General features: G+C 43.9%; 1 protein-coding gene across 1 annotated transcript in view; it reads left to right on the forward strand.

The window, feature by feature from the left end:
• The window catches only part of secisbp2l (SECIS binding protein 2-like), a 143,843-nt gene extending 124,064 nt beyond the window's left edge, over positions 1–19,779 (forward strand). The window contains exons 18-21 of the mRNA XM_038814227.1: positions 2,152–2,372; positions 2,462–2,616; positions 13,731–13,947; positions 15,541–19,779. Coding sequence (XP_038670155.1) covers positions 2,152–2,372; positions 2,462–2,616; positions 13,731–13,947; positions 15,541–16,169 — 1,222 coding nt within the window. The 3' untranslated portion in view covers positions 16,170–19,779. The remainder of the gene's footprint in view (positions 1–2,151; positions 2,373–2,461; positions 2,617–13,730; positions 13,948–15,540) is intronic.
• Positions 19,780–21,881: the final 2,102 nt, after the last annotated feature.

Consider the following 21,881-nt stretch of genomic DNA (forward strand, 5'->3'; position numbering starts at 1 on the left):
CTCCCCTCTCTCTCTTCCCCCCTCTCTCTTTTCTCCCCCTCTCTCTCTTTTCTCCCCCTCTCTCTCTTTTCTCCCCCTCTCTCTTTTCTCCCCTCTCTCTCTTTTCTCCCCCTCTCTCTCTTTTCTCCCCTCCTTCTCTACCTCCTTGTTACTCCCCCTCTACTCTCTTTTTCTTCTTCCCCCCTCTTCGGCCCTCTTTTCTCTCCCCCCCTCTCTCTCTTTTCTCCCCCTCTCTCTCTCTCTCTCCCTCTCTCTCTCTTTTCTCCCCTCTCTCTCTCTCTCTCTCTCTCCTCTCTTTTCTCCCTCTCTCTCTCTCTCTTTTCTCCCCTCTCTCTCTCTCTCTTTTCTCCCTCTCTCTCTCTCTCTCTCTCTTTTCTCCCTCTCTCTCTCTCTCTCTCTTTTCTCCTCTCTCTCTCTCTCTCTTTTCTCCCTCTCTCTCTCTCTTTTCTCCCTCTCTCTCTCTTTCTCTCTTTCTCTCCTCTTCACTGTCCTCTCTCTCTCTCTCTTCACTCTCTCCCTCTCAAAGGGGAGAGTCCTCTGGGGCTGTGGCGATATTTACATATCTCACTGAAGGAAGGAACTTGTGCAACAAGCTCTGCTTTGGATTGTAAATATTTATGTCAAAGCTACAGGATTTTAAAACATTAGGATAAAAATAACAATTGTAGTGCCTTTACCTCTTGTTGGCGTTTGAATCAATGGGGGAAAATATAAACCACTCTACATTAAGTGCTGCAAGTACTTGTACCCTATTTACGCTGCACACTTGACATTGGTGTGGTGCAATCGTGGCATTCTACAGATGTGAAGTATGAGATGTAATTCACCCAATTTCTAAGAAATACTCAGTTTAGCATCAATTGTGAGACTACAAACGGAAATCTAGATCTGCGCTTTTCTTGCAGTGTGACTGAAAGCAACATGCTGCCAAATTTTTTAAACTTCAGGCAGCGCGGTAGCATTGTGGTTAGCACAATTGCTTCACAGCTCCAGGTACCCAGGTTCGATTCCTGGCTTGGGTCACTGTCTGTGCGGAGTCTGCATGTTCTCCCAGTGTGTGCGTGGGTTTCCTCCGGGTGCTCCGGTTTCCTCTCTCAGTCCAAAAATGTGCAGGTGAGGTGGATTCACCATGCTAAATTGTCCTTCGTGTCCAAAATTGCCCTCCGTATTGGGTGGGGTTACTGGGTTATGGGGATAGGGTGGAGGTGTGATCCTTGGGTAGGGTGCTCTTTCCAAGAGCCGGTGCAGACGCGATGGGCCGAATGGCCTCCTGCACTGTAAATTCAATGAAACACGGGGGGGAGGGGGGGGGGGAAGAGAATGTTCAAACTCCACACAGACAGTGACCCAGAGCCGGGATCGAACCTGGGACCTCGGTGCCGTGAGGCTGCAGTGCTAACCCACTGTGCCACCGTACTGACCACTTGCATATGTAGTTAATGGCCATTAACCATTTGTAGGCTTCTTGCACCCAATTAAATTGACACAAATTTTGAAAGAATGTGTACTGATACAGATATCCAGGTGTTTGTGAATGCCCCACCATTGAATAAAGCTCATTAACATTGCTGAATCACGGGCAGCACGGTGGCACCGTGGTTAGCACTGCTGCCTCATGGCGCCGGTTCGATCTCGGCCCCGGGTCAATGTCCGTGTGGAGTTTGCACATTCTCCCCGTGTCTGTGTGGGTCTCACCCCCACAATTGAAAAAGATGTGCAGGGTAGGTGAATTGACCATGCTAAATTGCCTCTTAATTGGGAAATAAATAATTGGGCACTATAGATAGTTTACATAGAATTTACAGTGCAGAAGCAGGCTATTCGGCCCATCGAGCCTGCACCGGCTCCTGGAAAGAGCACCCTACCCAAGGTTAACACCTCCACCCTATCCCCATAACCCAGTAACCCCACCCAACACTAAGGGCAATTTTGGACACTTAAGGGCAATTTATCATGGCCAATCCACCTAACCTGCACATCTTTGGACTTATATTTTTAAAATTATTTTTAAAATATTTTTAAAATGCTGAATGAACTATTAAGTCCCGAGAACAACTTTTTTTTTAATGCACTTTTATCAGCACTGCAGTGCTAATACTTAAACCCCATTTGAAAGTAATGTTTTTGTTTTCTTTTTTATCCCCTTGCCAGATACTGTAACCAAGTTCTTAGTAAAGATATTGATGAATGTGTGACACTGTTGTTGCAAGAGCTTGTTTGCTTTCAAGAACAAATTTACCAGAAAGATCCAATCAAAGCCAAAATGAAGAGAAGGCTTGTCATGGGTCTGCGTGAAGTGACCAAGCATATGAAATTAAAAAAGATTAAATGTGTAATCATCTCGCCAAACTGTGAGAAAATTCAGTCAAAAGGTACAGTAGGCAGTATTTTCCTACGATATTGGAGGCATGCAATGCTGAAATGTTTTGTCTAATTCATTGTTATTTTACACTCCCCTCAGGTGGACTAGATGAAGCTTTGTACAATGTGATTGCCATGGCTCGAGAGCAAGAAATTCCTTTTGTTTTTGCTCTGGGGCGTAAAGCTCTTGGTCGTTGTGTGAATAAGCTTGTTCCTGTAAGTGTTGTGGGGATTTTCAACTACAGTGGAGCTGAGGTACGTTTTTGGATTTTCAGCTATTCCACTTCCATTTTAAGGATAGCACAAAAATACAGTGGAATTTGGTTCCAATGATTGACTTAGTCAGCCCTTTGCTTGTTGGTTGCATCTTGCTGATTGCTACACATGGATCCATGTAGCAGTGTGCTTTTACTAGTTGGCCAGTCCAAGGGAACGCATTTTTATTTATTGGGAAACACTAGTAAGTTGCTGCAAAAAGCTAAATACATGACAAACACAAAAACAGTTGTAAAGTATTCTTGAACAGTATCTAGCAAGTTATCTGTACGTGACATTTGTCGCTACCATCATATCAGGTTTAGATTGATCAGTTATTGAAGAAAAAAAATTTCTAAAAATTATGTCAAACTGAATAGTATGAACTGAGAAGTTTTGATATCATCTCAATGCTCTCAAAATGTAATTATTTCTGTTAGTGAAGATTAGAAGGAGTTGAGCCAGGCTTTTAATATCCTGTGCATAGTATGGTCATAAATAAGCTGACTCCATACAAATTGCAAGTCAAGTGATTGACAGTGCTGGAAAAGTTAAGGCTCCACTGGAAGGGATCAAAGCAAAGTGGGAGGAAGAGTTGGGAGAGGTTATGGAGGAGAGGTTCTGGTGTGAGGTGCTCCAGAGAGTAAATGCCTCCACCTTGTGCGCGAGGTCGGGGCTGATACAGCTGAAGGTGGTATACAGAGCACACCTCACGAGGGCGAGGATGAGCCGATTCTTAGAATGAGTAGAAGATGTTTGTGAACGTTGCGAGGGGGGCCCCCTCTAATCGCGTTCATATGTTTTGGTCCTGTCCAAAGCTAGAGGATTACTGGAAGGAGGTTTTTAGGGTAATTTCCAAGGTGGTGCGCGTGAAACTGGACCCGGATCCCTGGGTGGCCATATTCGGGGTGTCGGACCAGCCAGGGTTGGAAATGGGTGCGGAGGCAGATATCGTAGCTTTCGACTTGTTGATCGCCCAAAGGCGATCCTTTTGGGATGGAGATCAGCCTCTCCACCCTTTGCCCTGGCGTGGCGGGGGGACCTGTTGGAATTCTTGACTCTTGAGAAAGTTAAGTTTGAACTAAGGGGAAGGATGGAGGGGTTCTACAATTCATGGGCATTATTCATTATGCACTTTCAAGAACTGGATAACATTGAACATTAGTTGGGGGGAATGGGTGGGAAGGTTGGCGGGAGAGGGCTGTGTGTGTTAATGGTGACTATGGGTGATTCCTGATTCCTTTTTGTCATTTGTTTGTGTGAACATGCGGGCTAATGTTTGGGGTTTGGTGGGAGGATGGGATCGTTATTATTGATATGGGGATTGACATTTGTTGCTGATTATTGTTTATTGTTAGTTGGTGTAAATTTGGGAGAAATGTGAAAAAGGAGGAGAATAAAAATATATTTTTTTAAAAACAGTGCTGGAAAAGTTAACAATATAGCATACCATCGTCAGCTGTCCCTTGATTTGAGGATGACGTATACTGGGCATCGCAGATTTCTTCCTCAGGCCTTCATGTGACTGAACAGAGATCTTTGGGCACATAGGGCAGGATGTCCCACGAGGTTGTGAGCTCTGGAGAGCAGGATTTGTTTCTTTTTCTTACCTTTTCTGCCAGTATCCCAAGACATTGTGAGTCTTAAGCGTGATGCAGCTTGATGGACAAGTTGTTGCCAGTTTGAACTGTTGGTAGCCAACTCTTCCCATTCATTATTGTCAATGCTGCCAGGCTTCAGGGAGAGCTTCAGAATGTCTTTGAAGCATTCTCTTTGTCCTCCCTGGTACGTTGGCCATTTGAGAGTTCAGGAAAACAACAACTAGGGGGGAGGTAGGAATAATTTTCTTTTGGCAACATTCACAACTTGCCAAGCTTCTTGTATGTAGATTTGAGGCGATTGAGAGTGGCCTACAAATGGGCAATGATATTGTAGTAATCTGCAAACTATAGATAATGTTCAGTTTAATTTTGACGTGGACGTGATTGAAATTAAAGAGCTTTCCATCTAGATGGTATTCAATACAACCACTAGAGGGCACTTGATCTTTTGAGGTGAATATCCACTGTCGCGTAGTTTCACAGAATCACAGAAAAATACAGTGCAGAAAAGGTCCTTTGGCCCATCGAGTCTGCACCGCAGCATGAAAGGCCAATCCTAATCCCATTTACCAACACTTAGCTCATAGCCTCGAATGTTTTTTAAAAAAATTATTACAGCATTTATATAAACAACTAATGTACAAATAAGAGCAAGAACAAACTGGTACAACATAGTAAATAATCAACACCCGCAAACCCCTACCCTTCCTCTGCTACCATCTGCCTTCCCTATTTTAACTCCATTACTTCTTCTCCCCGCTCCCTCTGCTGACACCTCATCCTCCTTTTAAAAAAAAGTCAATGAAAGACATCCACCTCCGGGCGAAGCCATCAACTGATCCTCTCAAGACGAACTTAATCTTTTCCAACCTCAGGAATTCCGCTAGGTCGCTCACCACACCCTCGATTTTGGTGGTTCCGAGTCCCTCCACCCAAACAAAATTTGTCTCCCGGCTACCAGGGAGGCAAAGGCCAAAACATCGGCCTCTCTCGCTCCCTGGACTCCTGGGTCTCCTGGCACCCCAAATAACGCTACCCCTGGGCTTGGGACCACCTTCACCCTCAACACCTCAGACATTCCGTCTGTGAATCTCTGCCAGAACCCCTTCAGTTTCATGAATGCTTTGGCAGTTGTCATACAATCTTGTTTTATCTCAGTGCAAATTTTGAAGGTGTCTGTTTCAGGTCTCCCACCAAAGACAATTGTTTTTTTAAAAATAAATTTAGATTACCCAATTATTTTTTCCAATTAAGGGGCAATTTAGCATGGCCAGTCCACCTACTGTGCACATTTTTGGGTTGTGGGGGCGAAACCCACGCAGACACGGGGAGAATGTGCAAACTCCACACGGACAGTGACCCAGAGCCGGGATCGAACCTGGGACCTCAGCGCCGTGAGGCGGTTGTGCTAACCACTAGGCCACCATGCTGCCCTACCAAAGACAATTGTAATCATGTCATCATGAAGTAGAATTGTGATGAAGTTTCTTGGACTTCCAAATTTTTGCAGTTCAATCCATAGAGCCTCCACAATTTGTGAAGTCAAATGCTTTGGATCATGATTCTGATGGAGTTCCTGGGGGTGTTCTCAAACATACTTTTGAATTTTTCTGGTAAAAGAGGCCATTCCAAAGGTTCCGCTGGAAGGTCTAAAGATTTCCTCGGGCACAGGCAGTGGGTGATTCAGGCGAATGAATGCCAAGACTTTTTCCTGCTATGCAGGAACTACCTCAATAGCTACCACAGAATTTATCTATCTCTCTTCTTGAAGATGGTTGAAATTGTCGCATCCCATAATTCTAGGGTTGGGAAAAGTTCTCTTTCCTCCCAAATCCATAAGATGGATGCCTGGAGTCTTAATGTGAGAAAATGTCTGCCAGCTTTGAAGATCTCAGCTGAATACCATTGAGACCAAAGGCTTTGTTGTTTTTCATTCACTTGATTGCCTGTCACAGCTCTTTCATTGATTGAGGTTCACTCATGGGTTCCACCACAAGGCACTAGGGAATAACCTGGAAAGTATCACTTGTCACTATGGATTCCCGGTGGAGGAGTTGTTCTAAATGTTCTTTCCAATGGTGGCTGATGACATTGTCATCGTTCAGAAGAGAAATGCCATGCTGTGACCAAAGGGAATTTAGTCCATTTAATGTTGATCTTAAGTCTTCAAGAAAGCTTTGCATGTCAATACGACCAAGAAAGTACAACAGCACCAATACTTACTCAGGAAAATAAGGAAATTCGGCATGTCCACATTGACTCTTACCAATTTTTACAGATGCATAGAAGACATTATATCTGGCTGCACCACAGTCTGGAATGTCAACTGCTCGGCCCAAGACCGTAAGAAACTACAGAGTTGTGAACACAGCCCAGTCCATCACAAACTCCCCTCCCATCCATTGTCTCTGTCTACACGTCCCGTTGCCTTGGGAAAGTGGGCAGCATAATCAAAGACCCCTCACCTGAATTAGTTCCTCTTCCAACCTCTTCCATTGGGCAGGAGATACAAAAGTCTGAGAACACACACTAACAAATTCAAAATCAGCTTCTTCCAGACTCCTGAATGACCCTCTTATGGACTGAACTGATCTTTCCACGCATCTTCTCCACTGAGTAGTGCCGCACTCCATATGCTTCATCCAGTGTCTATGACTATGGATTTACATTGTGCATTTATTGTATATTCTATGTTTTTCATGTATGGAACATTCAGTCCAGACTAGGCGCAAAACAATACTTTTCACTACCTCGGTACACATGACAGCAAATCCAATTCCCAAATGGTCAGCATTGGATCTCTCAGGCTCTCTTCCCACCTCGTGTCCTTTATCTTCCTGATTTGCTGGAATACTGCCTTCTGAGTTGAGACTTTGGGTTATTCTGCCAGACAATGAAAGCTGCTAGTTCTTGTTCCAGGAGGTAACATATTTCAGCAACCTTTTCATCAAACCAGCCCTGGTGTCGACGATACTCTAACCAAAGTCTGATCACAGGAGTTGGCAGATGGACCCTGGTAGAAGCCTGCACATTACTTTGTTTAACATGGGGACTTCGGACCATTGTTATCGTCCACAAATTGGTGATCAGATTTTGATGCCATGTGAACCGTGATGACTGGGGTCACGTTGTTGCAGCAGCCGTCTTCTGGCTTCACAGCTGGTTATATACACTTCCTTCACCTGCTCTTCCAGTGACGAGTTTTTGCATCACACATTGGGCGCAATTCTCTGGTAAGATTTCTAAGTATAGTGGCGAGCGGGAATTGCCGCAAACTTCCTGGCGCTTGGTGAGTCCAGCAGCGCTATTCAACATTAATTGGTCAAGTTAACGAGGCCCCATGGACTTCACGCCGCAAATGATGGCTCGGCAGCTGAGACTGCACTCGCCAGCCTACCCGCTAACCAGGTCGAGCAGCATTTAAACAACTCTTGCATAGCCAACCGTAGTCAGCTCTCAACCATGGCACTGAGACAACCAGCCCCAAGGTTTGAAGACGTGGACCTGGGAGGCTCCAAGATGTGGTGAAAGCCTTTCCCCCAAGGGTCCCAGAGGGTGAGCCACAGGGCAGCCAGTGCTGTCTGGGATGGTGGTATGGCTGTCAGCTCGGGCAAAGTGACCAGGAGGACAGGCCTTCAGTGCCGCAAGAAGGTCAATAACCTACACCGAGCAGAACGGGTGAGTATACCACCCCCCAAACCATCAACACCAATGTGAACCACGCATGTGGTTAAGGATGCTCTCTGTGTCTCCGTGGGAGAAGCTCTCTCACAATCGTTGGGAGAGGGCCCAGACCGGCGGAGGGCTGCTGGACATAAGCATCCTCACAACCTTCGAGGAACGGGCCCTGAAGGTTACGGGGATGGCCGAGAATAGAGCGGTCACCAATGAAGAGGTCAGCTCACGCCGCAGAGGTGAGCATCGACCGGGTCCCACCCGGATGACCTGTTAAACACGAGTTGTTATTGCCATATAGATTGATCCATCCCTCCCACTGACCACATGTTCATTCCTCTGCAGGTCCTCCAGACGATGGCCACCGGCCCATCAGGGATGGCCCCACCCCTGCGTCCCATGAGACCACCTTGGAGGAGAGCTCTGAGGATGCAGTCACATCTGTCATCCCTACCCTCCACCAGTGCAGATACACCCACTTCGGTGGGAAATGTTAGTGGATAGGCTTCTGAGGCACAGTCTGGCGAGCACCCACAGTTGCCGATGCACATCAGGTGGAGGCAGTAACGCCCATGCGAGACAGCAGACGGTGGGCTCCTGGATCCCAGGACCCAGCTGGGTTCCAGCCAGATGCTAAGCCTCTCTAACAGGGCAGTCAGTCTGGGATGGTGGCATGGCTGTCAGCTCGGGCAAAGTGACCAGGAGGACAGGCCTTCAGTGCCGCAAGAAGCCTTACCCAGAGCTGATGCAGATGTTATGGTGCGGCCATGATATACAGGGACATGACAGCGACACTGCAGCTGGTCCATAGCCGATTGGAGGAGTCCCAGAGACTATGGGTGCAGGAGATGTCGCCAGGCAATGCGTAGCACCGAGGCCAACACTGCTAGGGTGGTGACCGCAGTGGAGAGCCTGGTGCACAATGTCAGCAGCATTAGTGGAGGTGTCCAATGCTTGGCACGGGCAGTGACGGCCATGGCTGAGAGCCTCGGTAGACTGTCCAATTCGATAGGTTGTGACCCCGTACCAGGCTGACCTTGGTGAGGTACTGCGGGACATTTCCCGCTCTCAGATTGGAATGGCCAAGGCAATGCGAAGCTGATCCCAGTCGCAGGTGGGCATTGCTGAGGCACTGCAGAGCATGGCCCAAGCACAGAGGAGCATCGGCAAGTGGGTCGACACCATGGTGCAGACCATGGGGAGCTGCCAGGGCTGGCAGGGCCAGATGATGGAGGGGCATCCGAGACTCATTCAGCGGCTCTTCCATCCCGAGGTAAACCCCAGGGCCCTATGGGCACCAACGGGGAGGAGGGGGCGCTGGGTGGCAACCTGGAACCATGGATGGCACGGTGGCCACCAGCTCCCCCAGGTTCCAGCCCTCTGGTGAGGCCACGCCTTGCAGAGAGCACTAGGAACAGGGTGGCATGTGCCGCCAGCAAGTGTGCAGGGGTCCTCCGGCAAGGGTAGATTGGGGGGTAAGGGGTGGAGTGTGCATTGAAAGGGAGGGGACATTGTGGGGAGTTTGGGGAGGCAAAGGAGGGTGGGGATAGTGGGGCAGCACCGCCAGGATAGCAGGGCAATGGTGTACACTTGTCCGAAAAGTACTAAAATACCCACACCACAACCAGTATGTGCCTTTGGCTCTTTGTTCTGCGATGCAGGCTGATCACCAATCCCATGCCCCCCACCTGAGACAACCGGCCGTGGACATGTGCCCAGGGCTGGAACCCATCACCTGGGTGTTCGGAGGTTGGCTGTTGTGTCTGTGGTGCTGCCTCCCGCCATGTTCAAACAGTGACCATGCAGCAAGGTATGATTGAGATGCTAGTCAATGAGCTCACATGCTACATGGCACGCCCACCCATGGGGATTCACTTGGGATGTGTGAACTGCGCACTTAACTATAATTGCCAATTCCCAATTAGCAATAGCCTTCTGCTGCACATCCAGACACCTCAGCGGTCAGTGGGAGTTATAAGAACCAATTTAGCTGATGGAGTCCATGTAGCCACACAGCAGCGACAGACCTTGGACGAGTACCTGGGAAGGGGGGTAGATACCCCCAGAGTACCCGAGTGGCGGGGGAGGATTTTGGAAGAAAGAAGCGTTCTTGAAGGACAGGAGCCCCGATGTGGAGAGGCAATTCAGAAATGGAAGGAGTGGACATAGGGGCTTGTAAAGGTGGAACATAAAAACATAGAACATTACAGCGCAGTTTCGGCCCTCGATGTTGCGCCGTCCTGTGAAACCCCTCTAACGTCCCTCTACACTATTCCCTTATCGTACATATGCCTATCCAATGACCATTTGAATGCGTTTAGTGTTGGCGAGTCCACTACTGTTGCAGGCAGGGCATTCCACGCCCATACTACTCTCTGAGTAAAGAATGTACCTCTGAAAACTGTCCTCTATCTATCTCCCCTTAATTTAAAGCTATGTCCCCTCATGCTAGACATCACCATCCGAGGAAAAAGGCTCTCAATATCCACCCTATCCAATCCTCTGATCATCTTGTCTGCCTCAATTAAGTCACCTGTTGACCACCTTCTCTCTAACGAAAACAGCCTCAAGTCCTTCAGCCTTTCCTCATAAGATCTTCCCTCCATACCAGGCAACATCCTTGTAAATCTCCTCTGTACCCTTTCCAATGCTTCCACATCCTTCCTATAATGCGGCGACCAGAACTGCACGCAATACTCCAAATGCGACCGCACCAGAGTTTTGTACAACTGCAACATGACCTCATGGCTCCGAAACTCAATTCCTCTACCAATAAAAGCTAACACACTGTACGCCTTCTTAACAACCCTCTCAACCTGGGTGGCAACTTTCAGGGATCTATGGACATGGACACCGAAATCTCTCTGCTCGTCCACACTACCAAGAATCTTACCATTAGCCCAGTACTCTGTCTTCCTGTTATTCCTTCCAAAATGAATCACCTCACACTTTACTGCATTAAACTCCATTTGCCACCTGTCAGCCCAGCTCTGCAGCTTATCTATGTCCCGCCTCTATAACTTGTAACATCCTTCTGCACTGTCCACAACTCCACCGACTTTAGTGTCATCTGCAAATTTACTCACCCATCCTTCTACGCCCTCCTCCAGGTCATTTATAAAAATGACAAACAGCAGCGGCCCCAAAACAGATCCTTGTGGTACACAACTAGTAACTGGACACCAGCCAGAACATTTCCCATCAACCACCATCCTCTGTCTTCTATCAGCTAGCCAATTTCTGATCCAAACTGCTAAGTCACCCTGAATCCCATGCCTCTATTTTCTCCAATAGCCTACCGTGGGGAACCTTATCAAACGCTTTCCTGAAATCCATATACACCACATCAATTGCTTCACCCTCATTCACCTGTTTGGTCACCTTCTCGAAGAACTCAATGAGGTTTGTGAGGCACGACCTACCCTTCACAAAACCATGTTGACTATCTCTAATCAAATTATTCCTTTCCAGATGATTACACATCCTATCTCTTATAAACCTTTCCAAGACTTTTCCCACACAGAAGTAAGGCTCACTGGTCTATAGTTACCGGGGTTATCTCTACTCCCCTTCTTGAACAAGGAGACAACATTTGCTACCCTCCAGTCTTCTGTCACTATTCCTGTAGACAAAGATGACTTAAAGATCAAAGGCAAAGGCTCAGCAATCTCCTCCCTAGCTTCCCAGAGAATCTTAGGATAAATCCCATCCGGCCCTGGAGGAGGCTGTACGTCCGGGTTAACTGAGAGAATAATAAAGGGCGCATGGGGTTTATTGGTGACACACTGAACTCAAGAAATAATACAGATCCTGAAGCTGAACACAGTAGCAGGAGAAGTCACTCAGAGAATTTTACAGGTCACTGGTTGCAAACTGCCCCAACTACACTGTGGCCCAGAGAGGTAAGGCAGTCCATGGCAGCGGCTTCTATCGGTGATTATATACTGCAGTGCAGTGAAAATTTACCTAGAGAGAAAGCAGAAAAAATGGTCAGGCAATCTTTGGGTTTGTTTTGGTGACCTTTTGGCAACCCATTCCACACCATCCCGCGACCCATCTGCGTTCCGACCCCCAGTTTGAAAATCACTGTCTAAATGTTCTACTGATTAGATTACAGGTGTCCATGTGCCCAATTTGAGCTTCTTAGGTTTATTCCTACACTTGTTTTCTATTATTTGACCAATTTGTTGTTTGGTTTATTACTTGATTTATCTCGAGCCTGAGCTCTAGCTTCACAAACGTTGAGAGACGCGCCGATTTTCCGGGTCGCGCCGATTTTCCGGGCGCCGATTTCCCGGGTCGCGCCGATTTCCGAGTCGATCTTTGCTGTGGAACACTTGACTAGGAAACAGTTTTGGATGAATCACAATTTCCTGCTCTTATACATTGGACAGACCCATTGTCATAACACCACTCATCTCCACTCCTGCTTTAGCCTATGTTTTACTGAAACTCCTGTCCATGCCTTTGTAGCTCCTGGATTCCACTTTTGACTGTTCTCCTAGCCATCCTTCCCACCTTTATGCTATTTAAATTTCACCTCATCCATAACTCTGTCCTATCCCTTAACAAGCTCACCATCGCAACATTGTATCACGGCCCTTCCAACACTCTAATTATTCTCATCATTGTACTTCATAGAATCATAGAATTTACAGTGCAGAAGGAGGCCATTCAGCCTACCCAAGCCCACACCTCCACCCTATCCCCGTAACCCAGCAACTCCACTCAACCGTTTTCGATACTAAGGGCAATTTATCATGGCTAATCCACCTAATCTGCACATCTTTGGATTGTGGGAGGAAACCTTTGGATTGTGGGAGGAAACCGGAGCACCCGGAGGAAAAGCACACAGAGGCGAGAAGAACGTGTAGATTCCACACAGATAGTGACCCAAGCCTGGAATCAAACCTGGGACCCTGTGAAGCAACCGTGCTAACCACTGTACTACTGTGCTGCCCATGTACTTAATTCCCTTCATGCCTTTGCTCTTCCTTTCTCTACAACCTCCTCTATCCCTAAAACCCACATCTCCAAAGTTCACAATTCCTCCCTTTCTAGCCCTTTATTCAACTGTTGGATCGCTTGCATTTATGTTCAACTACCCTGGCCCCATGTTCCATAACTCACTCACTAAGCTCAGCCACCCTCTCTCAACCCATGGAAATTAGCTTTACATATCATGGAAAGGTCGGATTATTGGCTGTTAAAGTATCTTCAGTCAACAATGGACGGCATGGTAGCACAGAGGTTAGCACTGTTGCTTCACAGCGCCAGAGTCCCAGGTTTGATTCCCGACTTGGGTCACTGTCTGTGCGGAGTCTGCACGTTCTCTCCGTGTCTGCGTGGGTTTCCTCCGGGTGCTCCGGTTTCCTCCCACAAGTCCCGAAAGACGTGTTTGTTAGGTGAATTGGGCATACTGATATTTTTTTAATTGAAATATTTTTATTGGCTTTTTCAAATCTATAAACCGTTTTTGGCCATGTTTATTCACTGTACAATACAGAAAGGTTTGTTTTTTTCCTTCCCCTAATTTCCGCATTCTGCCACCCTCTGGCTCGGTATGTGGTCCCTCTTACCCTTCCCTGCCCCCCCTCCCCGGTCTGTTTTTGGGGGGCATTCTGAATTCTCCCTCAGTGTACCCGAACAGGCCCCGGAATGTAGTGTCTAGGGGATTTTCTCAGCAACTTCATTGAAGTGTTAATGTAAGCCCACATGTGACAATAATGTAATTGGTGATTTTATCTTCTATCACCCTGGTGTAATGCAGTGTCTGAAGGCTTCTTTTTGATCGACAACATGATCTCAAATAAATGGTTGTTTAATTTCCATATTTAGAGCTTGTTTAATAAGTTGGTGGCATTAACTGAGGAGGCCCGTAAGGCATACCGTGATATGGTGACCGCTTTGGAACAAGAACAAGCTGAGGAGGCCTTGAAGCACACCAGAAAGGTGCCGCACATGGGCCATTCTCGCAACCCTTCTGCAGCAAGTGCAATTTCATTCTGCAGTGTAATATCTGAGCCCATTTCTGAAGTGAATGAGAAGGAATATGGTAAGCAATCAATTTTTGGATCAATTATGCACCCATGGTCAAATTGAACATGGATGTGCAGCACGGTGGCGATGGGGCAGGACAGGAGATTGGGGGAGTTGCCGTAAAGTGGTGGGAGGGAATTTTTGTTACTTGGGTATTCGGATGGCACGGGGATGGGAGCAGCTACACAAATTAAATTTGGCCCAGTTGGTTGAACAAATGACTTTCTGAGGTGGGACATGCTCCCATTGTCACTGGCGGGGAGGTTACAGACCGTAAAGATGACTCTTCTCCTGAGATTTTTGTTTATTTTCCAGTGCCTCCCTATTTTTATACCAAACAACTTTTTTAAGTGGGTAAATGCGGTGATCTCTGGGTTTGTATGGGCGGGTAGAACCCCGCGAGTAAGGAAAGTGCTGCTGGAGCGGGGCCAAGGTGAGGGAGAGGAGGAGGGTTGGCACTGCCGAACTTTAGGAACTATTACTGGGTGGCAAATATAACCATGATCAGGAAGTGGGTAGTTGGGGGTCGGGGGGGGGGGGGGGGGGTCGGTGTGAGAGCAGGTAGCGTTGGGTCCTCATGGGTTAGCAACATGGCTGGGTTTCGCAGGCTTGAGAAAATTACGTTCTCCCTGAGAGGATTGGTGTTAGGGTTTGTTCAGAGGTGGCAGCCGTTTATTGACTTCAATGTTAAATGTTAATCCCAAATCTTTTTTAAAAAGGCATCGATTAACTATGCTGAAGTCTTCATTAGCAAAATTTTGATTGGTCTTTATTTTTTTAAATATACAAGTCATAAATCAATCAGCCATGATCTTATTTAACAGTGGAGCAGTCTCGAGGGGCCGAATGGCCTAATTCTATTTTGTGTGATTATCGTTCTAATACATATTTGAATTTTACTTTATGTTAATAAAGACAAATTTGTTATGCCGGAGTTGTCTTGTAACCGATCTATATTGCAGTGACTCAAAAGTAAAGGACTCAGATTTTGGAAATCTGAAATTAAAACTGGCCCGTGAAGAACCATTAACTCTCTTATCTCACCACTGATTCTGCTCGACTTGAGTATTTCCAGCCTGTATTGCAGCTTCCGTTCACAAATGTGACATGTGAAAGAGTGATTGGAATGTGTGGTTGAGTTTGAATAGTGGTAAAAATTTGTGCAGATTAGTTTACAAGACCATTCATGTTTTTTTTTATTGCACTTTTATATTGAGCCACAGGAAAAACATTAAATCGTGGATATCTTCTGGGATTATATCTAGCAGGTTTATCCCTGTCTTTATGATTAGTGCCTTGGAGTCTTTATCAGCCATTTCAAATAAAATAGCCATTTGGATTCACCTTGGCTTTCTAGTATTGTATGATGTATAATAGTTGTAGGAAACTTTGTGTGCTGTGAAAATAGCTAATTTATTGTCTTGTTGTTCATTTCATTTCCATAATGTATCATGTTAAAGTGCACAGTCTTTGAGAATTGAACGAAAAGTAATTTTAGAATGTCACCATCCTCAAGAATTTATAGGATTTCTTGTACTGTTGCCTTTTTCATGTACCGCCAAAAATGTAATTTCATTATTTTAAAATGCGTTTTCTTTTTTACATTTAGAAACAAATTGGCGAAATATGGTAGAGGCCACTGATGCACCTGAATGTTCTGAAAGTGAGAAACCCACACCAAGTGCGACCACTGTTATGGATAAGTCTTCAAGTTTGCCAGCAGTCATAGGGAGTGCCAACAAACCAATCCTAATCACTAGCCCATCTGTGGGTCAGACAGCCCTTGCTACAAAAGCCTCCGGTTCCGACAAGGAAGAAGGGAAAACCGACGATATATTGGAATGGGCCTCTCAGCAGAGCACCGAGACAGGATCTCTTGATGGTAGCTGCAGGGATGTTCTTAATTCCTCCATGATAAGCACCACCAGCACTCTTGTACCAGACATGCTTGAGGAGGAGGAAGATGATGACGACGATGATGACGAAGAGGAGGAAGATGAAGATTATACCCCTGACCCTGTTGCCATTGTGGTAACATGTAGCAGCAGAATTGATGATTGGGTATCAGAAGCACAAAAAACACTGGAAACATTGCAGCTTGGCAAAAATATTGATAGTATAGAGGAAGATCATAATGGGCAAAGTGACATAGAAGAACTGGATACAGTGGAACAGATAGATGCAACAACAGAGAATGAAGGTTCTCAGCCTGCAGAATCAGAGAGCCAGGCCTACTAATTCTGGAACCCGGACCGCTCTATTTTTCTTCTTTTTTTTAAACTTTAGAGTACCCAATTCTTTTTCTTATCAATTAAGGGGCAATCTAGCGTGGTCAATCCACCTACACTGCACATCTTTTTGGGTTGTGGGGGTGAGACCTACGCAGACACGGGAGAATGTGCAAACTCCACATGAACAGTGACCCGGCGCTTTGGTGCCGTGAGGCAACAATGGTAACCACTGCGCCGCCGTGATATCCTACCAGCAGCTCGTTTATAGAACTAAGTTTATTTTAGGTAGACTCGTGGGATTGCGAAAATAGTTTTGTCAATTTTTGCATTGAAACAAAAGCAGCTGTTAAACCATTGCACTCCCATTCAAGGTTAACTATCTGGTATATATTTCCCCCACCACCCCCCACGCTTGAAGTGTAAAATCAGTATGTACAAACATAAAATAATTGGAAGTTTCTTTAATACATTAAAGAATTAATTCATTTGGTTTGTTTGTCCCTCTTGCAAAGTCTGAATTTATTTTGGCCTTCAGTCATATTAACATACCATTTTCTTAACATTTGATTTGATCAAAGCAATATTCAAATTTTGCTTGAAAGAATGTGATTCAAAAAAACCTCAGTCGCTGTTTCAATCAAATTTCAGAGCATATAATAAACACCTAACCATACAAAACCTTTTTGTCAGCAATCATTCGAGTCTACCCAGAGGGTTACTGTAAACAAAACAATACATCAACAACCTCAGGAACACTTAAAACATGTATAGGAACAATTAAATTAAGAACTTGCTCTTTGTAACCGTGTCACTTCAATCTTTCACTGATTTATTATCTGAATTAGCAATTGTATAGATACGTCACAAATTCACATGTTAGTTAGCAAGTTTTGTACCATAGCAAAATCTGTCCTCCATTGACCCATTGTATTTTGAATCGTAAAATAAATGTTTTTTTTAGATGGTGTATGAAAGTCCTTTTGGAATCTTTGGGAAAATGTAAAAATTGTTGGTGGAGAAAAGCCAGTAGTTCTATTTACAAGAAATTCAGTCTCACGTGGCAATAGTTTTATAGCAGAGTTTAATTTGACTGATTTTAAAACGTTCTGTCTGCAAGGAATTTAAATAGCAATGATGGTGTTCTTGAAGGACCTGCTCCTTGTACAAACTGCTTTTCATCTTCAAAGTCCAATGGTATCAGTTATGTGCAATAGCTTGAAACTGATAAAGATGCATGTAACCAGACTTGTATATAATAAAACTGTCGACCATTACTGGCTGTAAAAAGAGCATTACTGGTTCATGATGGACATTGGCCTGGAATTTTCTTGTGGCAGGGTTAGATTAGTGTCGACTTCGCTTTTATTTAGGAAGTTGATTAAATGGGATAAGTGGATGTTACGCAGTGCTCTAATCTCAAATTCGAAATTCCCATTTCTTCAACCCACTCACCCAAATGGGATTTAACCTGAAACAATGTGAAACATTTATATTTATTAAATATATAAGCATGCCCTTATGCGTGCATGGGGCAGTACGAGAAAATGCTATTAATTTTAAATGAGGTGACCAAGAAAAATTATTTTCAATATTTTCCTTACAGCACTTTGCTACATAGGTTTCCAGAAACATGAACAATAAAAATAGTGATTATATAGTTAATCGACTAGTGGTTCCTTTTTATCTGATCAGGCTTGCAATTTCTGAGGATGCAAGTTAGACGTGTTTTTCTACAAAACTTCAACTTTGGAACCCTTTATTTGTATAGTTGCACATGTTACCTGTGGTGCTGTCACTTAAACAATAACTGCAGTAACTTGAGTAATTGCTCAATGGATTATCTTTGTGAATCTAGTTACTGAGGTAATATATTTGTGTGTCTTAATTAATAGCATTTGAAAATGTACCCTACATTCTAAAGTTTAAGAAATGAGTAGCCCATATCCATTTAAGCTGACATTTCTTTAGCAGAATTCATATACATTTGACCGGGGAAATTATACCTGTGACTTTACTTGCATCATGATCATCGTTCAAATTTATTTTACATTTAATTGATGGCAGAACTTTTAAAATGCACCGGGGAAGCATATTTTTAATGTCATTAACAATTAATTACCCGATCTTCGGTTCTGCTTGAATATTTACTAGGTAAAAAATGTTTGCTCGGTGCAGTACTCTGTGTAAAGAAATTATGCTTTTATTACAGAGTTGCAGGGCTTAAATGAAGTGTGCATTAACCAACTGCAGGTTTTCTTTATTGACATTTCTTGACTAATGCAAGCTAATCCCTACAAGTGTTGTGTTTGACATTGAGTGATGCTAATGTGGACATCTGTGAGCAACATTTTCAGATGGTTTATGATGAAACCAGATTGGATTGAATGTTGCATCACATTCAAAATGGCACGGAGCTCCTGACTGGTGATTCTGTCATTCACTAATGCAAAGAAGAAAACATTTTCACAATGAAACTTTGTTGCTTTATAGAAATGATGGGAAAAATGCTGCTGATGTATGGTGATGATTTACAGATGGTGTTTGCTGATTCCACATTTTGATGTGTTTGGAAGGCCGTACTTCCTGGTAGCACCAGTAGGTGGTGTTGCACTTGATCTATAGCAACCCCTTGGTGCTGTTGAGACTTTTGGGGAAATATTTTTAACCTTTATCTTTTTGTTTGAAATAGTTAATTACATTTGTAAATTTATACCTAAAATAGAACAATTGGTGTACAAAACGGTGGCGTCTTTTGAACAAACTTGTATTTAACTCTTAATAAAGAACTAATATATTAAGAAAAGCAACTTTCAAAATAAATTGGCTACTGTTCTCAAATAATTTTGTTCCTTTTTAATGTTAATTGATGTCCTGAACTATCTTAAATCCTACATTATATTAACACTTCAAAAAGAAGGAAGTATATTCCATCAAGATGATGGTTTTAAACTAACTTAAAATACCATCCAAGTTAAATTTCAAACAGTGGTTATCTGCAATTTATACATTCATAGTGCGTGGATAATCCAGTGGATCCTCCTCGTATTCCAGTCACTAGGAACCAGGTTTTTTTCATGTGCATTGCTTGTGTTTTGAATAGCAAACGATTGTGAGACATAAATATTTTTGTTTGGATACACTCCCAGATTTACATCTCGGTGAGTACAGGATTTATTAGGCTTCTAATGCCCAAGGAATTGTAAGTGAGAGAGGTGACCTGAAAATGAATTGTACTGTATGGAAATGTTAACCAGATTTGCCTAATCCTGTAAATTAAGTCATGCGAATGTGTTTCCTTCAAAGAGGCAGAGAAAACTGAGATTGTTAACCTTCAGAAATGTGCCTCTTGCTTTATGCTAATTAAGAAATACAATTAATACCGTTGTATTTTATTGTCTCAAGTTATTTTTAGAATATGAATCAAAACTGATGAGGTGCAAAGTAAAGATTGGAAAATTAGTTAGATGGAGGGTGATCTGTTCTGTGCATGAAATGACAGCATACTGCATTGCATTGTAATGTACATAATTCAGTAATTAAAAAGGCATACTTCGCACTATGTAAATATATCAGTAAATTTTCCCTTCTGTAACTAATAAATTATCCACATTATTGAAGACTTGCTTGCATTGTGTAATTCATTCATAGTTTAATTTGTGTTTTCAGATTTAAATTAGGGGTTTGAATGTCTTGAGATTAATTGAGCTGCTTTGCTTTCATAACTTTGCTGTACGAATTATTTTCTATAGCTTCAGGAGGTAAACAAATTTGGAGTAATGCTGGTGTATTGTACAGTAATACTGAAGAATCAGGGTAAATAATACTGTTCCATAGTATTGACTAGTATGTTTTTATACGTTGGCATCCCTTTGTTTAAGTCGCACCAATGTTATATCTTGCCTTTCAGAAATCAAAAATAAAGTACTATCAGCCACTCTATTGTTATAATCTCCGGTAAAAATGAGAGTGTGGGCATTTTATCAGAACCCTTTGTTACGCACATGTACATTTTGATCCAGAATCACTATATTAACTAAGTGTAGTTAGAACACATGAAGTGACATTATGAGCAAGCAGGTTTTAAAATAAAAATTGAACATTTGAAGCCCTGTTTTTCTCATGCAACTAATTTTAAATGTTCATTTTGTTTGTCGCTGTAGGAGCGTTTTCCAAGGCCTTATTGAGCCAGCCTTAATGTGGGGTTCGTCCCTCATTGTTAGGCCTTGGCTTAATAAACACAGCAGACGCACAACAATCTTGGATAAGAGGCCTCTTTATTATCCAAACTTGGTTTCGTGTACACGAGAGATGGACCTGGATAATGCCATGATTGATCTGCTGAACACTGATTTAAAAAAAACATCAATTATACAATTTACAAAAATCAATAGCCCACCCCATTTGGACACGATCCAATCCCTGAAGCTGTCATGTTCAAGCTTATCCAATAAAATTGCGATCAATCCATGATTGAGCGTCATCCTGCCACCTGTGGTTTATCAAAGGTTTTATGTCCATTTTAAGTTGTTTTCCCCATCCTATCATCCTGCCCACCCATTGTTCACTAGGGACACGGTGGTAGAACTGGCATCCTCTTTACTCCATGGATTGTTTCAGAGGGACAGGATATCATAACCATCTTCCTCTTCACTTCATGGATAGTTTCAGAGGATATCGGGGGCCACTGATAAAACTTGTTCACGTCCACTATGTAATCTACTCACCACACATCTCCTGTGTCTCAAAAACATGGGAAGTTAGCTAGCCAAAATCCCATCATGCATTGTGGCTACTGCTTGTAGCTAGAGTTTACATGATTATAACTGCCATGTCCTAAAATACAGGTTTAATGGTTAATAATGATTACCCAGCACACATTCTATAATTAATCTCAATCCCTAACAAAACTAATTTATGTAAAACTACTCTAGTGGCATCCTAGCTATTCAGTTTTAAGAGGTCTCATCATTGCTCATCCCCTTCAGTCGCCTTACTCTGAGCTTCAACCAAGGAAATGAAGATCTTTGCAGTAACTAATTTTGCTGTTATAATTCTATAATTATAATGGTTGTAAGTTGCAACTGTGCCCTAGCTTCAAAAATCAGCAGTCTATTGTAGTTGCTGCTTCAACTTTGTACTTATTGTAGTTTGACATCTTGCCCTTAGTTTTTTTTGTTTCAAATTCTCAACTACGCAAGCAGTGAAACGTCACATTTTTAGTGGGTTTTCTCATACCATCTGTAACAAATTCTGTTAACCTTTCTGATACCTCTCAATAATCTCACAAGAAACCTTCATATCTTCCACGGTGACGAGGGGTCTGGATTTGGCAGAGAGGGGAGAACTGCTCCATTGGCAGAAGGGACTAAAACCAGACACTGAAAGAAAACAGCGGTGACATGTGGAGAAACATTTTTACGAAGCACTTGGTTAAGGTCTGAAATACTCTACCCGAGGGTGTGACAAAGGCAGGTTCAATCAAGGCCTTCAAAAGGGAGTTGGATAATTACCTGGAGTGGGAAATAAAAATGCGGGCTATGGGGAAAAGGCAGGGAGTGGGACAAGGTGAGCAGCCCTGAGAGCTGGCACACACTATCAGCGTGAATTTCCTACCCCCACACGCAGCATGTTTTACAGCGGCGGAGGCGGCCCACCATTGGCCAATGGCAGGATCATCCGATCAATGGGGCTTCCCGTTGTTCTCATCCTCTGCCACCAG

This window comes from Scyliorhinus canicula, chromosome 12, assembly GCF_902713615.1.
Source record: "Scyliorhinus canicula chromosome 12, sScyCan1.1, whole genome shotgun sequence".
NCBI lineage: Eukaryota > Metazoa > Chordata > Chondrichthyes > Carcharhiniformes > Scyliorhinidae > Scyliorhinus > Scyliorhinus canicula.